The sequence below is a fragment of the Balaenoptera musculus genome, chromosome 20 (genome assembly GCF_009873245.2).
Source record: "Balaenoptera musculus isolate JJ_BM4_2016_0621 chromosome 20, mBalMus1.pri.v3, whole genome shotgun sequence".
NCBI classification, from domain to species: Eukaryota; Metazoa; Chordata; class Mammalia; order Artiodactyla; family Balaenopteridae; genus Balaenoptera; species Balaenoptera musculus.
In genome coordinates, this window is record NC_045804.1 from 35,193,907 (window position 1) to 35,215,085 (window position 21,179).

The window sequence follows — 21,179 nt, forward strand, 5'->3', positions numbered from 1 at the left end:
GGCTTAGTTGTTCTGCGGCATGTGGGATCTTCCTGGACCCGGGCTGGAACCCGTGTCCCCTGCATTGGCAGGCAGATTCTTAACCACTGCGCCACGAGGGAAGCCCCTAATTGAGATTCTATTGAATCTATAGATCAAATGGGAAAGAAGTGACATCTTGACAGTATTGTCTTCCTATCCATGTACAAGGAATATCTGTTAATTTAGATCTCCAGTAATTCACTGAACATTTTTTTGATTAGCATATAACTAGCCCTACGGAACATGAAACTGAAGATAAACAATTTTTTTCATTTTGTTATTCTTTAACTTAGTTCTTTGAAATAGGGAGTATATAATAACGTTCCTGGCTGAAAGTTAATTTCCTTTCACTGGTAAAGCAAGATAGTATGGTGAACCTTTGCCCTGTTATAATACATTAGTAATATATTAACCTTTTTTTTCCCTACAATCAAAAAAAAAAAGGTAGGTCAGCCCTTGTACACTTAGAGAATTGTTTTGAAGTTTCCATGTCTTTAGCCTTCTGCTTCTTTCCTTTCTTAGTGTGTCAGTACAGGATACAACTTGGTTCATCACATGTGAGCTTTGCTTTCTTCTAGTGCGGGGGTCGGTGGGGGGGGTGGTCACAATTTTTTTTTTCCAAAGAGCTTCTGAGTAGATAGTATATCTTACCTGCAACCAAGACTAACAATAGTGTGCTATCTCACTGGCCACATCCCCTTATGACTGTGAGTGTTGGGTCCAGATTGGTTTATTATTGTGATGGTTATAATGGAGGATACGTTTTTCTATAAAAATACTCTGTAGTTTAATTAGTGTGCTACCTATCCCAAATAGATTGCAGTGTAGTTTTTAAGTGTCAGAATTTTGATTCTAGTAGTACCCTAATTGCAGGGTTTTTTTTTTTTCTAGTATAATACTATATGCAGTAAATAAGGTTGGCTGGCTTTCATTAGGTAGTATCAAAGCTAAAAATACTCTTTTTAAAAACTATTACAGAGTATTGAAATGGGTGTCAAGAGATCAGGATTCTAACCTGACTCACTGCTACCTAATTATCTGACTGTTGGCCTAGTTTTTCTGGACTTCATTTGTAAAACCAGGGAGCTGGATTAAGGTGATCCAACTCTAACAGTCTTGTAATGCCAGAAAAAAGGAAATGTTTTTCCTTGTTGGAATATTGAAATAGATGAAACTAGTCTGGTGTTACATTTTTTTGTGTGTGTGGAGGTGGGGTATAACATTTTATTGTAATACAATTTCAAACTTACAGAAATGTTGAAAGAGTAGTAAAAGAATTTTTTTAAAACTTTTATCTAGTTTCAGCAGTTTTTAACATTCTCCTGCATTTGCTTTATTATTCTCTCTGTGCATGTATACATATACGTATTTATTTATTTTTTATTTTTATTTTTTTGGCTGCGTTGCTGTGTGTGGGCTTTCTCTAGTTGTGGCGAGCGGGGGCTACTCTTTGTTGAGGTGCACAGGCTTCTCGTTGCTGTGGCTCCTCTTGTTGCGGAGCACAGGCTTTGGCGTGTGGGCTACAGTAGTTGCAGCACACAGGCTCAGTAGTTGTGGCACATGCACCCTAGAGCGCACGGGCTTCAGTAGTTGTGGCCCGCGGGCTCTAGAGCGCAGGCTCAGTAGTTGTGGCGCATGGGCCTAGCTGCTCCGAGGCATGTGGGATCTTCCTAGACCAGGGATTGAACCCACGTCCCCCTCACTGGCAGGCAGACTCTTAACCACTGCACCACCAGGGAAGTCCCTACATATATGTATTTATAAATATGCATTTTATTTCTTTTTCTGAATCATTTGAGAGTAAATTGGAAACATTGTGCTCCCTTACCACAAAACATTTATATGTATGTTTACCAAGAACATGGGCAATCTCTTACTTAACCATAGTACATTTATCAAAATTAGGAAAGTTAACTGATACAATGCTGTTATCTAGTCCAGAGTCCATATTCAAATTGTCCATTGTCCCTAGAGTATACAAAAGTAGTTTCAGAATTGCTAAGCTATACCACTGTGAAAGGCAGTCCTGTATAAGTAGAGTTCAGTATTTGCTTATAGTTGGTTTTTTTTTCCTTTTTTTGAGGCAAAATTTACATGTAGTGAAAAGTATAAATCCTAAGTGTATAATTCAGTGAATTTTGTGAAATACATTTACCAATGTACCCTACACTCCTGTCAAGATATAGAACAGTTTTATCACTCCAGAAAATTCTCTCAGTGCCCCTTCTCAGATTCCATCCTACCTCCCCCCAGCAAGCCACTTCTCTGACTTTTTTCAGGTTAGTTTTGCCCCTTCTGAAACTTCACATAAGTAGAATTATACAGTACATGCTTTTTTGTGTTTGGCTTCTTTTGGTCAACATACTGTACGTGAGATTCATCCATGTTCTTGTATGTATCAATGCTTTGTTCTTTTTATTGTTGAGTAGTATCCTGTTGTATACTACAATTAGTTTATCCATTATCCTATTGATGGACATTTGAATTGTTTCTTGTTTGGCGCCATTTATGAATACAGCTATTTTGAAAATTCTTGTGCAAGTCTTTTGTAGATATATATTTTTATTTTTCTGAGGTAAATACCTAGGAGAAAAATAGCTGCATTATTGAGTTTAACTCTAAGAAATTGCCAACTCTTTTCCCAAAGTGGCTCTACCATTTAAAAATCACATCAGCAGTGTTTGAGAGTGCAGCTTGCACTACGTGTCCTCTTCAACATTTGGTGTTGCCAATCACTTTCATTTTATATATTCTGTTATATATTAGTGATACCTCTTTGTGGTTTTAATTTGCATTTTCCTGATGGCTAATAATTTTGAGCACTTTTTCGTGTGAGTATTGATCATTTATCTGTCTTTGTGAAGTGTCTATTACAGTCTTTTGCCCGTGTTTTAAAGTAAAAAATATATATATATTGAATCTGGTAGTTCTTTATTCTAGGTACAAGTTATTTGTTAGGTATGAGTTGTGCATATTTTCTTCCCAGCCTGTGGCTTTTCTGTTTGCTTTTTTCACAGTGTCTTTTGATGAGAGAGGTTTTGAATTTTGAAGAGGTCTTAGTATATCAGTTTTTGTGTGGGTGTGGTTATTGCTTTCTGCGTGGTAAGAAATGTTTTCCTGCCCCAAGATAGTAAAAATATGCTTCTCTCTTGTATCTCTATTGATACTTCGATCTAGAAGCTTTGCAGGTTCTAGCCATTAAGTTTAGGACAGTAATCCATCTGAAATTAAGCTTTGTATATGGTGTGAGGTAGGGGTCTAGATTACTTTTTTTCCTGTAAATATCCACTTGTTCCAGCACATTTGTTGAAAAGATTTACTTCCCCCATTGAATTGCTTTGGCACCTTTGTTAAAAATCTGTGGAAAGTAGGGGGACTTCCCTGGTGGTCCAGTGGTTAAGACTCCATACTTCCACTGCAGGGGGCACGGGTTCTATCCCTGGTCGGGGAACTAAGATCCCACATGCTGTGCAGTGTGGTGCGGCCAAAAAAAAGAAGTTAAAAAAAAAAAAAAAACCTTATTAAAAAAAAATTTGCGGAAAGTATATGTGTAATAGTCTATTTCTGGACTTTATTTTATTCCATAGATCTATTTGTCTATCCTTATGTCAGTGCCAACTTTGTATTGATTACATAACTTATGATAAATTTTGAAGTCAGCTAGAAAAAGAAGCAGAATATTTATTTTTTCAGTATTGTTTTGATTATTCTATATTCTTTGTATTTCCATATAAATTTTTTTTTGCCATGTCGATGCGTAACCTTTATCAAAGTAAAGATTTTTATTTTTTTTAATTAATTAATTTATTAGTTATATTTGGTTGTATTGGGTCTTCGTTGCTGCGCGCGGGCCTTCTCTAGTTGTGGTGAGCGGGGGTTACTCTTCGTTGCGATGTGCAGGCTTCTCATTGCGGTGACTTCTCTTGTTGCGGAGCACGGGCTCTAGGCCATGCGGGCTTCAGTAGTTGCAGCACGTGGGCTCAGTAGTTGTGGCTCGCAGGCTCTAGAGCGCAGGCTCAGTAGTTGTGGCGCACGGGCTTAGTTGCTCCATGGCATGTGGGATCTTCCCGGACCAGGGCTCGAACCCGTGTCCCCTGCATTGGCAGGCGGGTTCTTAACCACTGCGCCACCAGGGAAGCCCATCCATATAAATTTTAAAATCAGCATATTAGTTTCTTAAAAATAAGCCTGCTAAGAATTTTGATAGAGATTGTATTGAAATCTTTGCTGGCTTTTGCCATTTCTTAACATATCCTTGCTCTATTGTTGTCATATATATTATATTTACATACATTATAAACCCCACAATACAGTATTGTAATTTTTCCCTTAAACCTTCATATGTCTTTGAAAGAAGTTAAGAGAAGAAAAGAAAAATTAAGTCTTTTCCATAGCTAGAAGTAAAAGTCCAGGTGTTAGTTTTTAAATTCTTATTTAGAACCCTCTATCTGTGGGTGGACTGTTGACTCAGTTTTTTAGCCTTTCAGGTTGTTCAGGTCTTAAGTTTTGATTATGTGTTCTTTTTTTTTTTTTTATTAAGTCCTTGAGGTGGTTTTTGGTATCTTGAAGGCCTTTATTTGGGATCTACACTTTAGCAATTCCAGGAAAAGGGAGACTTTCCTTTGCTAGCCTAATACTTGGCCTTAGATATCTATGGACATAGGTCAGTCTAATTCTTTAGAATATTGAGATAATAGCCAATAGGAATATGTCTTGTATTCTGTGCTTTGATTTGATGGGAAATTTTTGAGTAAGTCTTGCCTTTGTGAAGCACATGATGTCAGTGATGTTAATGGATATGAAGCATGAATTACCCTGAAAGCCCTCAGGTAACACAGATTTATCAGTGTTTCTAAATTCCACACAATGAAAACATAACTGTAAAGCAATGGCCTTGTCTATTGTCTTGTCAGATTTAAGATTAAGCTTATTTTCCTTAGATACTGACCTAGGCCCTTTTTAAAAAAAGTAGGTAATACATGTGTTGCTATTGTCAAATATATTACATTTCTATGTTATAGGTCCAACAATACAATTTTATAGATAATGTTTCATGCAATTTCTTTTAAATACATAAGGAAATAGAAGAAATAATCATTATACTCTTTTTAAAAATTAACCTACATTTTAACTTTTACCAGTGCTCTTTTTTAGTGTCATTCAGATTACCATCTTGTGTCACTTCCTTCCAGCCTGAATAACTTCTTTTATTATTAATTGTAAGGCAGGTATGCTAGCAATGAATTCTTTCAGGTTTTGTTATCCAGGAATGCCTTTATTTTGCCTTCATTTTGAAAGATAGTTTTGCTGGATATAAGATTCTTAGTTAATGGTGGTTTTCTTTGAGCATTATATCATCCCACAGTCTTTTGGCCTCCATCATTTCTATTGAAAAGTCGACTGTTAATTTTATTGAAGTTCTTCTGTGCACAACAAGTAAATTTTCTCTTGCTCCCTTCAGTATTTTGGCTATTATATGTCTGTGGATCACTTTGCTTTTATCCTACTTGGAGTTCATTAAGCTTCTTGAATGTGTAGATAAATGTTTTCCATCAAATTTTGGAATTTCTCAGCCATTATTTTCTCAAAATTTTTTCTGCCCCTTTCTCTCTCCTCTTCTTCTGGCACTCCCATTATGCATATGTTGGTGTGCTTAATGATGTCCCATATTTCTCTGAGACTCTTTGGATTGCCTGATCTCTCTTGATCTATATTTTGCTGATTCTTTCTCCTGTGAGTCCAAAGCTACTGTCAAGCCCCACTTAGTGAAGTTTTCATTTTGTTTATTGTACATTTCCACGTCAGCAGTCAGCCACTGATTGGTTGGAGGTTGTTCCTAACCCCCTTAAGCCACTGGTGTTTGCCCCCTTTACTGTTGGATTTATGTTGTGTGGCTTGAAGACTGTTTTCACAGTTCAGGGAGTTTATGAGTTTGTCCTGTGTTCAACCAAAGACCAGAGGCTCAGATGTTCCCTCTCCTTTTGCTTCTTGGGCATCTGCACAGTCTTCCAGAGCATCAGGACAAACTATGGTTTTTGCAGGTTTCTCTGATATTTCTGTTAAATGTTTGGCTGGTTCCATTTATTACAAACCCATAGGTAACATCATACTCAGTGGTGAAAAGCTAAAACCCTTCCTCTAAAACAGGAACAAAACAAGGATGTGCACTCTAGCCACGTCTGTTCAACATAGTATTGGAAGTCTGAGCCACAGCAGTCAGACAAGAAAAAGAAATAAAAGGCATCCAAATTGGAAGGGAAGAAGTAAAACTGTCACTATTTGCAGATGACATGATACTATACATAGAAAACCCTAAAGTCTCCATCAAAAAATTATGAGAATTAATAGATGAATTCAGTAAAGTTGCAGGATACAAAATTAATATTCAGAAATCTGTTGATTTTCTGTACACTAATAGTGAACTATCAGAAGTAGAAAGCAAGAAACTAATCTATTTTAAATTACATCAAAAAGAATAAAATACCTAGGAATAAACTTAACCAAAGAATTGAAAGACCTATACTGTGAAGACTATAAATCATTGATGAAGGAAATTGAAGATGATACAAAGAAATGGAATGGTATCTCATGTTCCTGGGTTGGAAGACTTAATATTGTTAAAATGTCCATACTACTCAAAGCAATCTATGGACTTAATGCAATCCCTTTCAAAATACCTGTGACATTTTTCACAGAACTAGGACAAATAATCCTAAAATTCGTATGGAACCACAAAAGACCCTGAATTGCCAAAGCAATCTTGAGAAAAAAGAACAAAGCTGGAGGTACCATACTCCTTGACTTCAGACTATACTACAAAGCTACAGTAATCAAAACAGCATGATACTGGCTCAGAAACAGACATATAGATCAACAGAACAGAATAGAGAGCCCAAAAATAAACCCATGCACTTATGGTCCATTAATCTATGACAAAGGAGTCAAGAATATACAATGGAGAAAAGACAGTCTCTTCAATAAATGGTGCTGGGAAAACTAGACAGCTATATACATGTAGAATGTATGAAAAAGAATGTATAAAAGAATGAAATTAGAATGTTTTCTCACTCCATGTATAAAAATAAACCCAAAATGGATTAAAGACCTGAATGGAAGACCTGAAACCATAAAACTCATAGAATAGAACATAGGCAGAACATTCTTTGACATAAATCATAGCAATATTTTTTTGGATCTGTCTCCTAAGGCAAAAGAAACAAAAGCAAAAATAAACAAGTGGGACCTAATTAAACTTAAAAGCTTTTACACAGCAAAGGAAATGATTGACAAAATGAAAAGACAGCCTACTGAATGGGAGAAAATATTTGCAAATGATATGACTGAGAAGGGGTTAATATCCAAAATATATAAATAGTGCTTGCAACTAAATATCAAAAAAACAAGCAGCCTGATTGAAAAATGGGCCAGGAGTTCCCTGATGGTCCAGTGGTTAAGACTCCATGCTTTTACTGTCGAGGGCTTGGGTTCAGTCCCTGGTCGGGGAACTACAATATCCCACAAGCCCTGCAGCAAAAAAAGGGGGTGCAGAGGACCTGAATAGACATTATTCCAAAGAAGATATACAGATGGCCCAACAGGTACATGAAAAAATGCTCAACATTGCTAATTATCAGAAAAATGCAAATCAGAACCACAATGAGATATCACCTTAACACCTGTCAGAATGGCTATCATCAAAAAGTCTACAAATAATAAATGGTGGCGAGGATGTGGAGGAAAGGGAACCCTAGTATACTGTTGGTAGGAATGTAAATTGGTGCATGCAGTATGGAAAACAGAATGGAGTTTCCTCAAAAAAACTAAAAATAGAACTACCTTATCCTCCAGCAATTCCACTTCTGGGTATACATTTGAAGAATATGAAACCACTAATTTGAAAAGATAACATGTATCCCAGTTATAGCATTGTAGCAGCATTATTTACAATAGCCAATATATGGAAGCAACCTAAGTGTTCATCAACAGATGAATGGTTAAAGAAGATATGGTGTGTGTATATGTATATGTAATATATATATATATGTGTATATATATATATGTGTATATATATATATATATATATATATATATATATACACACACACACACACAATGGGGTATATCTTAGCTGTAAAAAAGAATGAAATTCTGCCATTTGCAACAATGTGGATGAAATAAGTCAGACAGAGAAAGACAAATACTCTGTTATCACTTATATGTAGAACCTAAAAAATAAATGAATTTACATAACAAAACAGAAACAGACTCACAGATATAGAAAACAAACTAGTGGTTACCAGTGGGAAGAGGGAAGGGGGGATGGATAAGATCATGGTGTGGGATTAACAGATGCAAACTACTATGTATAAAATAAATGAGCAGCAAGGATATATTTTACAGCACAGGGAAATATAGCCATTATTTTGTAATAACTTTATTTTTTTTAAATAAATTTATTTATTTATTTTTGGCTGTGTTGGGTCTTCGCTGCTGCGCGCAGGTCCTCCCCAGGTGCAGCAGGTGGGGGCTACTCTTCGTTTGGTGCACGGGCCTCTCACCGCGGCGGCCTCTCCTGTTGCAGAGCACGGCCTCCAGGCACGCATGCTTCAGTAGTTGTGGCTTGCAGGCTCCAGAGCGCCGGCTCAGCAGCTGTGGCTCACGGGCCCAGTTGCTCTGTGGCATGTGGGATCCTCCAGGACCAGGGCTCGAACCTGCGTCCCCTGCACTGTCAGGTGGATTCCCAACCACTGAGCCACCAGGGAAGTCCCTGTAATAACTTTAAATGGAGTATAATCCATAAAAATATTGAATCACTGTGTTGTATACCTGAAACTATTATGATATTGTAAGTCAACCATACTTCAATAAAAATAGTTTGGCTTCTCTACTTCAATTTTTGCTGGTCTGCCTCTATTGGTATTACACCAAGCTGTCATTCTCCATGGATTGGTGGCTGATTGATCTGTTGTTTTTGACAGTGCCCTGGGGCATAAATTGCTCCATAGTCTGATCCAAATAAAGTTAGGCACCTTGGCAAGTGCATTCCTTGGCATCATCCAGGTCTGATTCCTTGAGGCAACAATTGCTACCAGTTTCTTATTCATACTTAAAGAGACACTCTTGCTATATGTACATATATGACCTAGGCTTAATTTTTTTTTTTAATTTATTTTTGGCTGCTTTGGTTCTTTGTTCCTGTGCACAGCTTTCTCTAGTTGTGGCGAGTGGGGGCTACTCTTCATTGCAGTGCTCAGGCTTCTCATTGCGGTGGCTTCTCTTGTTGCAGAGCACAGGCTCTAGGCGTGCGGACTTCAGTAGTTGTGGCACGTGGGCTCAGTAGTTGTGGCTCGCGGGCTCTAGAGCACAGGCTCAGTAGTTGTGGCGCACGGGCTTAGTTGCTCCGCGGCATGTGGGATCTTCCCGGACCAGGGCTTGAACCCGTGTCCCCTGCATTGGCAGGCAGATTCTTAACCACTGCGCCACCAGGGAAGCCCCTAGGCTTAATTTTTAAACCTGGATCATCAAGGCTTCAACTGTTACAAAATGCAGCTTCAGTTTTTGAGCATGTGACTTGCTGAGATCTTGTTACACCCTAAAATATGTTTTCGTTGTCCAACTGCTTTTAAGTGCATATATAGTCTTTATAGGTTAAGCAGTTCTTTCTGGCTTGCGTCTTAGTCATTGCAGATCACCTAATTTAGTTTATTATATATTTATTGGTAAAACTGACTAGTATTTTCAGATCTAACGTTGAATAAAGATTTTAAACATCAAAATGATGATACTGTCAACATTTTTAGTAATAGCTCTTTTGCTGTAGTAAACTGTGTACACAATGTCTGCTAGTATAGATATTGCTTTAGAAGTCAGACAATGGAGTGAGGGCTCTTAAATGTTTTTAAGGTGGTAAACAGCATTGCCTTAAAATGGAACAAATTTAAAATAACATTGTGTTGGTTTTAAAGTTTTTAATTATTTTAACTGCGATATTTTTAGAAATAAATCATACTTTATGTGTATGTGTCACTTACAGCCTTACTCCCCTGCTTCAGCTCTGAGGATTGTTGTTATTAAAACCCTTTCTGTGTAATAGTTTTATTTTCTGATTGGTTGTTATATAGAAAAGTATTCACTTATCTTCCCAAAGAGAGAAGTTCAGCTGATACAGCCTTGTGTTGCTGCTTCAGCTTATTTAGTTTTTGCCTCAGTAGCATTATTTGCATGAGTTAAAACTGATAATAGAATTTCAATCTGGGGAAAGATAATAAATTAAAGAAAATGACAAGTCTGCTGGGAAAGTAATTAAAGATGGATAGTCAAACTACTGTTTAGTCAGAGTATAAATTTGCTGGGATTGTAGGAACTGTGTGTGATATGGTTTTTTACTTTCCTATAGAAATCCTGAATTTACTGTGGGACTTCTGCCAGTTTTAGTTTTAATTAATTAGGTTATTTTTGAGGGAAGAGTTAGGGAAAAGGAACAAAAATATGTTCTATATGTTCTGTATTTTCTCTTGACTTTGAGAATAACAGGGGGAGAGAGAGAGAGACAGAGAGAAGGTAGTGACAATGTGGGAAGGACAGCCAGAAAAGCAGTGTGCTCTCTACATTTTTTAAAGTGTGAGCAGGTAGCCACTCTTTAAACAGCAGAGATCCAACACTAACCATGCAGAGTTAATCCTTACAAAATATAAACTGAGTTTAGAATTGTAATCCACTAAAATTTATTGTAGTTATTATGACATTTTAATAAGAGATGGTAAGCCATTTGTGTAAATTGTTGTAGTAGGTATTACAGCTAAATTGACCATTTCTAGGGTCAGCTGGAGGCAGAGAAGAGAAGAACTGAACCATAATAGGAAGCTTCTCTGAGGCTTCATAGCCCAGAGGTCGGAGGAGGCTGGGACTTTACGTTTGTATAGCAGGGATACCACGATTCAAGGATGCAGGAGCCCCTGGCTGATAGGTAGGCTTGTCTCTTAGTGTTGGAGCCAGGACAGGGTTGATGCTTGAGTCTAGTGCAGTTCCACTTTTGGCATAGTACCTTCTGGGCAATGGTGTTTGGGTGCATGAAATTAGATGTTTTGGCTTACAAATCAATGTCCATGACTGGTTCAAGAGATAGGCATTATATCTTCACCTTGGCAGGGCCATTTGTATGGCCTGTGATAAATCATATTTGCTCTCCTTTTGTCTCTAGCTGCTTCCTTCAGTTGTTACCCAGGTCACATAGGTGGAAGCCACTTAAAGCCTGGGATAGAAGACTTTATATCTTCGTGAGTGTTTCATTTAATCAGATTGCTTTCTTCCTAATACCTGGAACTGATGCTTTGCACATTCACATTGTAGTCTGTCTAAGTGCTGCTGCCTGGAATTGGGCAGCATGGTGCCTCTGCCAAATCTAGCTGCGATGGGCATACTGAACGAGTAGGGTGGGGGTTTGATGCCCTACAATGAGGGAAGAAGCCCTAGGACCTTTTGAAAAAAAGGGGGGGTGGTTAAGTTTAGAAACAGGCAAAACACTTCTTCGGGGTTCGAAGTCAGGATATGGGTTATCCTTGTGGACGGTAATGGGTAGTTATTGGAAGGAGAGCAAAAAAAGGGCTCTGGGATGCTGGTAATATTCTGCTTGTTGATCTGGGTGTTGGGTACATTGGTATGTTATATTTGTGACCACTCATTGACCTGTACACTTATGACCTGTGTAGTTTTCTGTATGCATGATATACTTCAATATAAAGTTAAAAAAGAAAAGTTTGTAGTAGTTCAGTTCTGCATATATGATGGTCCTAATTGTCCATAATTAGGAATTGGATAAATAGGGACTGGTTAAATTGTGTTATGTTCCTTATACCCCTGAGAAATACAATGTAGGTATGTTTGAGAATGAATAATTCTATATGTACTTACATTAAGCTGTTACTAATAAAGGAAATTTCAGAAGGTATATCCCACTTATGTAAAAATAAACCATTATACACAGTGCTTGTATATATATAGAAAATATCTTGAAGGACCCACACTAAATAATTAACCGTGGTTAGCCTTGAGGATTGGTTTATGGGTAATGTAACAAAGTGGGGAACATTGAACTTTTATGTAAGTTTTTTTTACTGTGAGCATGGGTTACTCTTACGGTAAAAACCAATAGTAAATTCTAAATACTATTTGGGAGGAGTAATGTTGCTATTCTGGTAAAATCTCCAAAGTGTGATTAAAGAAGAAAAGGAATTGTGGGAGTAATTAGAGACCCCCCCAGAAGAGTTAATGTACTTCTCCCTTATTCCACCTCAGAGGGTGAGGCAGATTTTAATGAGCTTGAATAAACAAAGTGAATATAGGCACTTGATGTAAAGTAGAACTACACTGCCTTTCCAATTGTCGTTTTAGTTGATCCAGAGTACCAGAAGGAAGCAGAACAGAGACATAGAGAATTGGCAGCTAAAGCTGGAGGATTTAATGACTTTGCGACTTTAGCTGTCATCTTTGAACAGTGCAAATCAAGGTATGTGAGATAGTTCTTCGTACTGGAAAGTGTTAGTTTGAAATATATCTTCAATATAGTCTGCTGGAGGATTTAATGACTTAGTGACTTTAGCTGTCATCTTTGAACAGTGCAAATCAAGGTATGTGAGATAGTTCTTCGTACTGGAAAGTGTTAGTTTGAAATATATCTTCAATATAGTATAAGATTTTAGACAGTAAGGTTCAGTGGGAATGATACTGACCTCAAGGTATTTTTAGGTATTTTTGTGAACATTAGTGAGATTTCTCTGTCAGGTGACTATGACTTAGTAGTCATTTATTGCATAACATTAGTTCTCTTCTTTCTTCTCTCCCTAAACCTTTCCTGAAAAATGACCTTATAGAATTTTGGCTCTGTACAAGTAACTTAGTTGAGAAAATGATTGGATATTTGTTAAAGCATATATGAATAAAAAGGAACCCATTTACAAATCATGTTTTAATTCACTTAGAGGCACCTGCATTAATTTGTTTTTTCAAATTCCTTAAAGTGCTTTTTTATTAATTGGACAGGTCTCATAAAAGAGCTGACAGATGCCTATGGGTTTCTAGTTGTGTAATAGAAATGAGAATGTTAGACTGTCTTTCACTCATAGAAGATATATTTGAGACACCAATATTTTTGTTTTGCAGTGGAGCTCCAGCTTCGTGGTGCCAGAAACACTGGATTCATTGGAGGTGCTTATTTTCTGCATTTCGTGTTGAAGCTCAACTTAGAGAACTGATCAGGAAGCTTAAACAGGTGATTGCTATAATGTTTTTTTCCTTGAGTAGCATTTTGGCAAGGCCTTCTGAGTACTCTACCCCAAACCATGTATATTATAAGGTGTTGAAGAATGGTTTGTAGGAACAGGCACCGTTCCTGACCCTGTGCGAGCACACAGCTCTGTTATCCCTTATCCTTTTGGGAGGCTCTTTTCCTGGCCTTGGGTAATTTCCTCACATTCATATGCTTACCAGTACTCAGTTGAACTCTTGAGGCCCTTCTGCATATCTCTGGAGTTCTCTATGCAGATCTCTTCTCTCCTGAACTCTGGCCTGGGAACTCTAGCCATCCTGGTCTTCCTGGATTCTCAGCTCTGTCTCTTTAACTCTGGGAGTTCTCCAGGTTCCAGTTGGGTTTTCCCCTTCCTGCACCTTCGTCCAGAATCTTTCTCAAGGTTGACTGTAAGCTGGGGCAGTTGTTGGACTTACTTCATTTATTTTCCCTACTTCATTTATTTCTCAGAGGTCACTGTCCTTTATTGCTTGATATATAGTGTTTTGGAGATCATTATTTCATATGCTTTGTCCATTTTTTGGTTGGTTCAAGCAGAAGGGTAAATCTGGTCCCTCTTACTCCATATTGGCCAGAAACAGAAGTCTTTAGAAATGTGGATTTTTCAAACTAAAAGATTATTTCAAATTGTTCTGTGAGATTTACCACTGTACATGTATTCTTTCTATAGCAAAGTGACTTCCCAAGAGAGACCTTTGAAGGCCCTAAACATGAAGTACTGCGAAGATGTCTTTGTGCAGGTTATTTCAAAAATGTAGCTCGCAGGTAAGCAGTAAGAGCTTGAGAGGGATAGAGAAATACAACCGTATTTGATGACAATATTAAATATTTAATATTAAAGACAGTTTGATTTAAACTCTGTGATTATGATGACATCAATTACAGTGACCCTTTTCATAATTGTCACTTGTGCAAGGGGAGCTGCAGTGGCTGAGAGCAAGATATTGAAGCTCATGTGGGGCAGGAGGGGAGTCTGTAGGACAGCTGTCCAGCATGGGGTATTAGTGCCTAAGTTAAGTGACACTGGTTTTCTTGCAGAGGGGTGGCTCTTTTTGGAGTGTGAAAGCCAAATAGGTTGAGGATGGCATCCCTGAGGAAGGGTAGTTTGGTGTGGAATGTCAGGGCTTGAGCAGGATTGGGGAAGGTACTCACATGGGAGTTATTTGGTATTTAGTGTCAGAGTCTGAGTGTAGGGAGGGAGGCCATCTTTGTAGGGAAAGGGGTAAGAGTGGTGGTGATGGGAGATTCGTTATATACAGAGGAATTGATCACATAATTGAATATATTAAGGCAAATGGTGAAGGGAGTTAGAAATACTGAAAGGGAGAAAACAAGAATGAGCCCTGTGGTGTTGATTGGAACTTCAGGTATTACGGGTTTTTAAATAAATTAATTAATTAATTTATTTATTTATTTTTGGCTGCATTGGGTCTTCATTGCTGCACACGGACTTTCTCTAGTTGTGGCGAGTGGGAGCTACTCTTCGTTGTGTTGCGCGGGCTTCTCATGCGGTGGCTTCTCTTGTTGCGGAGCACAGGCTGTGGGCGCATGGGCTTCAGTAGTTGTGGCACGCAGGCTCAGGAGTTGTGGCTCACGGGCTCTAGAGTGCAGGCTCAGTAGTTGTGGCTCACGGGCCTAGTTGTTGCACGGCATGTGGGATCTTCCCGGACCAGGGATCGAACCCATGTCCCCTGCATTGGCAGGCAGATTCTTAACCACTGCACCACCAGGGAAGTCTGGTATACAGTTTTTACTATAGTTAGATGGATGGATAGATTGATATGGTAATAAAAATAGATGGTACTGTGTGTGTGTGTGTGTTTGTGTGTGTGTGTGTATAATATGTATTTGTATGTATGTAAATATGTAACCTGACTATGAGATGGACTGGGAGCAATGACACTATAATAGGAATGAATATACTTTGTGCCCAGATCTTGACTTGGAACAACCATCTGCCACATGAAAGACCCAGGGCTCTTTGGAGAAATAGGGCTGGGAAAGTACATGATGAGCCTGAAATATCTTATTTTGCCAGCAAGCAAAGTAGTGATCAGTGAAGGTTGAGACCATGTCAGAAGTACAAAGGAGCCAGCTTGAATAGGTCCCAGCTGATCAAAGATGGGATATTTTGAGCATTGAAATAAATAATGATAGTAATGGATTATATAACCCATTGAATAAAATGTGAAATCATGGGTCTATAATCATATAAATTAATAAATGAGTAAATTAAAAGTTTAATGACAAATAGAATTATTTACATAGTTGAGCACCTCTCCACAAAACTCTTGTTAATTACAAAGGGAAAAAGTAACTTCTCAGTGAAGAAGCCTGGCAGATGTTACCTAAATCAAGCAACAAATCAAAATCATGTTCCTCCTGATAGGATATAATGAAAACACAGCATCACTTCTGTGATATTCCTGCCAAAGATCTGTAACCTGAATCTAATCATCCTAAAACAGACAAAATCAAATTGAGGGACATACTACAAAATAACTACCTGATAATTTAAAGGTGTCAAGATCATGAAGGTCAAAGGAAGACTGGGGAGTATTCCAGCATGAAGGAAACTAAGGGGCCATAAAATGTAAAGGCAATAAATGATTCTGAACTGGATCCTTTTGCCTATAAAGGATATTATTAGGACATTTGGTAAACTTCATTGGGTTCTGAGGATTAGATGCTAGTAATGTGTCAGTGTTAATTCCCTGGTTTTGATGGTTGTATTATGGTTATATAGGAGAATATTCTTGATTATAGGAAATGCACACTCAGGTATTTGGGGATGATGGGTCATAAGTTTGGCTACTAACTTTCAAATGGTTCAAGTAAAAAAGATTTTTGTACTGTCCAAATATGTACTGTGTAGATATATATACAAATAATTATAATGCAGTCTGATCTGGGTTATAATAGGAATATATGTAAAGTTCTGTAGGAAATCAGTTGTGATGATTGAGCTCTAAGGTATAATTTTGACAAGTTTTTGGAATTACATATATGTAGGGAAGTATAGAAGAGGATAAGAATTTAAAGTTAACATGAGTTAGAAAAAATGCAGATGAAATGTTCTAATTATTGTATTTTTTTTTTGAATTTTTGAATTTTATTTTATTTATTTTTTTATACAGCAGGTTCTTATTCATTATCCATTTTATACATATTAGTGTATACATGTCAATCCCGGTCTCCCAGTTCATCCCACCCCCCCACCCCCACCCCACCGCTGCTATCCCCCCCTTGGTGTCCATACATTTGTTCTCTACATCTCTGTCTCAATTTCTGCCCTGTAAACCGGTTCATCTGTACCATTTTTCTAGGTTCCATATATATGCGTTAATATATGATATTTGGTTTTCTCCTTCTGACTTACTTCACTCTGTATGACAGTCTCTAGATTCATCCACGTCTCTACAGATGACCCAGTTTTGTTCCTTTTTATGGTGGAGTAATACTCCATTGTATATATGTACCACATCCTCTTTATCCATTCGTCTGTCGATGGGCATTTAGGGTGCTTCCATGACCTGGCTATTGTAAATAGTGCTGCAGTGAACATTGGGGTGCATGTGTCTTTTTGAATTATGGTTTTCTCTGGGTATATGCCCAGTAGTGGGATTGCTGGGTCGTATGGTAATTCTAGTTTTAGTTTTTTAAGGAACCTCCATACTGTTCTCCATATTGGCTGTATCAATTTACCTTTTTTTTTTTTTTTTTTTGAAAGTTCATAACAAGGCAGTTGACAAGAAAATTAGTTATTTCTGAGATATACATTTTAAGGTCATAACTAGGATTATGACTTATAACATTATACCAGAACATATAAGATTTTTAGAAATTTCATGTAATGTCTGAAACATTTATATTAACATATTTCCATACAAATAACCCAATGAAAGTTTAGTATTCGTTGTTTTGTTTGTTTTTTTATACTGCAGGTTCTTACTAGGCATCAATTTTATACACATCAGTGTATACATGTCAATCCCAATCGCCCAATTCAGCACACCACCATCCCCACCCCACCGCAGTTTTCCCCCCTTGGTGTCCATATGTCCATTCTCTACATCTGTGTCTCAACCTCTGCCCTGCAAACCGGCTCATCTGTACCATTTTTCTAGGTTCCACATACATGCGTTAATATACGATATTTGTTTTTCTCTTTCTGACTTACTTCACTCTGTATGACAGTCTCCAGATCCATCCACGTCTCAACAAATGACTCAATTTCGTTCCTTTTTATGGCTGAGTAATATTCCATTGCATATATGTACCACAACTTCTTTATCCATTCGTCTGTTGATGGGCATTTAGGTTGCTTCCATGACCTGGCTATTGTAAATAGTGCTGCAATGAACATTCGGGTGCATGTGTCTTTTTGAATTACGGTTTTCTCTGGGTATATGCCCAGTAGTGGGATTGCTGGGTCATATGGTAATTCTATTTTTAGTTTTTTAAGGAACCTCCATATTGTTCTCCATAGTGGCTGTATCAATTTACATTCCCACCAACAGTGCAAGAGGGTTCCCTTTTCTCCACACCCTCTCCAGCATTTGTCGTTTGTAGATTTTCTGATGATGCCCATTCTAACTGGTGTGAGGTGATACCTCATTGTAGTTTTGATTTGCATTTCTCTAATAATTAGTGATGTTGAGCATCTTTTCATGTGCTTCGTGGCCGTCTGTATGTCTTCTTTGGAGAAATGTCTATTTAGGTCTTCTGCCCATTTTTGGATTGGGGTGTTTGTTTCTTTAATATTGAGCTGAATGAGCTGTTTATATATTTTGGAGATTAATCCTTTGTCCGTTGATTCGTTTGCAAATATTTTCTCCCATTCTGAGGGTTGTCTTTTCGTCTTGTTTATGGTTTCCTTTGCTGTGCAAAAGCTTTGAAGTTTCATTAGGTCCCATTTGTTCATTTTTGTTTTTATTTCCATTACTCTAGGAGGTGGGTCAAAAAAGATCTTGCTGTGATTTATGTCAAAGAGTGTTCTTCCTATGTTTTCCTCTAAGAGTTTTATAGTGTCCAGTCTTACATTTAGGTCTCGAATCCATTTTGAGTTTATTTTTGTGTATGGTGTTAGGGAGTATTCTAATTTCATTCTTTTACATGTAGCTGTCCAGTTTTCCCAGCACCACTTATTGAAGAGACTGTCTTTTCTCCATTGTATATCTTTGCCTCCTTTGTCATAGATTAGTTGACCATAGGTGCGTGGGTTAATCTCTGGGCTTTCTATCCTGTTCCATTGATCTATATTTCTCTTTCTGTGCCAGTACCATATTGTCTTGATTACTGTAGCTTGGTAGTATAGTCTGAAGTCAGGGAGTCTGATTTCTCCAGCTCAGTTTTTTTCCCTCAAGACTGCTTTGGCTATTCAGGGTCTTTTGTGTCTCCATACAAATTTTAAGGTTTTTTGTTCTAGTTCTATAAACAATGCCATTGGTAATTTGATAGGCATTGCATTGAATCTGTAGATTGCTTTGGGTAGTATAGTCATTTTCACAGTATTGATTCTTCCAATCCAAGAACATGGTATATCTCTCCATCTGTTGGTATCATCTTTAATTTCTTTCATCAGTGTCTTATAGTTTTCTGCATACAGGTCTTTTGTCTCCCTAGGTAGGTTTATTCCTAGGTATTTTATTCTTTTTTTTTGCAATGGTAAATGGGAGTGTTTCCTTAATTTCTCTTTCAGATTTTTCATCATTAGTGTATAGGAATGCAAGAGATTTCTGTGCATTAATTTTGTATCCTGCAACTTTACCAAATTCATTGATTAGCTCTGGTAGTTTTCTGGTGGCATCTTTAGGATTCTCTATGTATAGTATCATGTCATCTGCCAACAGTGACAGTTTTACTTCTTCTTTTCCAATTTGTATTCCTTTTATTTCTTTTTCTTCTCTGATTGCCATGGCTAGGACTTCCAAAACTATGTTGAATAATAGTGGTGAGAGTGGACATCCTTGTCTTGTTCCTGATCTTAGAGGAAATGCTTTCAGTTTTTCACCATTGAGAATGATGTTTGCTGTGGGTTTGTCATATATGGCCTTTATTATGTTGAGGTAGGCCCCCTCTATGCCCACTTTCTGGAGAGTTTTTATCATAAATGGGTGTTGAATTTTGTCAAAAGCTTTTTCTGCATCTATTAAGATAATCATATGGTTTTTATTTTTCAGTTTGTTAATATGGTGTATCACATTGATTGTTTTGCCTATACTGAAGAATTCTTGCATCCCTGGGATAATTCCCACTTGATCATGGTGTATGATCCTTTTAATGTGTTGTTGGATTCTGTTTGCTAGTATTTTGTTGAGGATTTTTGCATCTATGTTCGTCAGTGATATTGGCCTGTAGTTTTCATTCTTTTTTTTTTTAGAAATTCACGTTCTTTTATTTATTTATTTATTTATTTATTTATTTATGACTGTGTTGAGTCTTCGTTTCTGTGCGAGGGCTTTCTCTAGTTGCGGCAAGTGGGGACCACTCTTCATCGCGGTGCGCGGGCCTCTCACCATCGCGGCCTCTCTTGTTGTGGAGCACAGGCTCCAGACGCGCAGGCTCAGTAATTGTGGCTCACGGGCCCAGTTGCTCCGTGGCGTGTGGGATCTTCCCAGACCAGGGCTCGAACCCGTGTCCCCTGCATTGGCAGGCAGATTCTCAACCACTGCGCCACCAGGGAAGCCCCAATAGTTTTCATTCTTTGTGACATCTTTGTCTGGTTTTGGTATCAGGGTGATGGTGGCCTCATAGAATGAGTTTGGGAGTGTTCCTTCCTCTGCAAATTTTTGGAAGAGTTTGAGGAGGTTGGGTGTTAGCTCTTCTCTAAATGTTTGATAGAATTCACCTGTGAAGCCATCTGGTCCTGGACTTTTGTTTGTTGGAAGATTTTTAATCACAGTTTTAATTTCATTACTTGTGATTGATCTGTTCATATTTTCTATTTCTTCCAGGTTCAGTCTTCGAAGGTTATACCTTTCTAAGAATTTGTCCATTTCTTCCAGGTTGTCCATTTTATTGGCATAGAGTTGCTTGTAGTAGTCTCTTAGGATGCTTTGTATTTCTGTGGTGTCTGTTCTCCTTTTTCATTTCTAATTTTATTGATTTGAGCCCTCTCCCTCTTTTTTGTGATGAGTCTGGGTAATGGTTTATCAATTTTGTTTATCTTCTCAAAGAACCAACTTTTAGTTTTATTGATCTTTGCTATTGTTTTCTTTGTTTCTATTTCATTGAATTCTTTCCTTCTGCTAACTTTGGGTTTTGTTTTTTCTTCTTTCTCTGGGCCCTTTAGTACGGTTAGATTGTTTATTTGAGATTTTTCCTGTTTCTTGAGATAGGCTTGTATTGCTATAAACTTCCCTCTTAGAACTGCTTTTGCCATATCCCATAGGTTTTGGATCATCGTGTTTTCACTGTCATTTGTCTCTAGGTTTTTTTTTTTTTTTTTTAATTTATTTATTTATTTATTTATTTATTTTTGGCTGCGTTGGGTCTTCGTTTCTGTGCGAGGGCTTTCTCTAGTTGCGGCAAGCGGGGGCCACCCTTCATCGCGGTGCGCGGGCCTCTCACTATCGTGGCCTGTCTTGTTGCGGAGCACAGGCTCCAGACGCACAGGCTCAGTAGTTGTGGCTCACGGACCTAGTTGCTCCGCGGCATGTGGGATCTTCCCAGGCCAGGACTCGAACCCGTGTCCCCTGCATTAGCAGGCAGATTCTCAACCACTGCGCCACCAGGGAAGCCCTCTCTAGGTATTTTTTGATTTCCTCTCTGATTTCTTCAGTGATCTCTTGGTTATTTAGTAACATGTTATTTAGCCTCCATGTGTTTGTGTTTTTTACGTCTTTTTCCCTGT

At 37.9% G+C, this 21,179-nt stretch overlaps 1 protein-coding gene across 2 annotated transcripts in view; it reads left to right on the forward strand.

The window, feature by feature from the left end:
* The window catches only part of DHX40 (DEAH-box helicase 40), a 53,141-nt gene that overhangs the window by 25,520 nt on the left and 6,442 nt on the right, over positions 1-21,179 (forward strand). For both annotated transcript variants that reach the window (XM_036837283.1, XM_036837282.1), the window contains exons 13-15: positions 12,412-12,526; positions 13,180-13,288; positions 13,995-14,089. In XM_036837283.1, the coding sequence (XP_036693178.1) occupies positions 12,412-12,526; positions 13,180-13,288; positions 13,995-14,089 (319 nt within the window). The remainder of the gene's footprint in view (positions 1-12,411; positions 12,527-13,179; positions 13,289-13,994; positions 14,090-21,179) is intronic.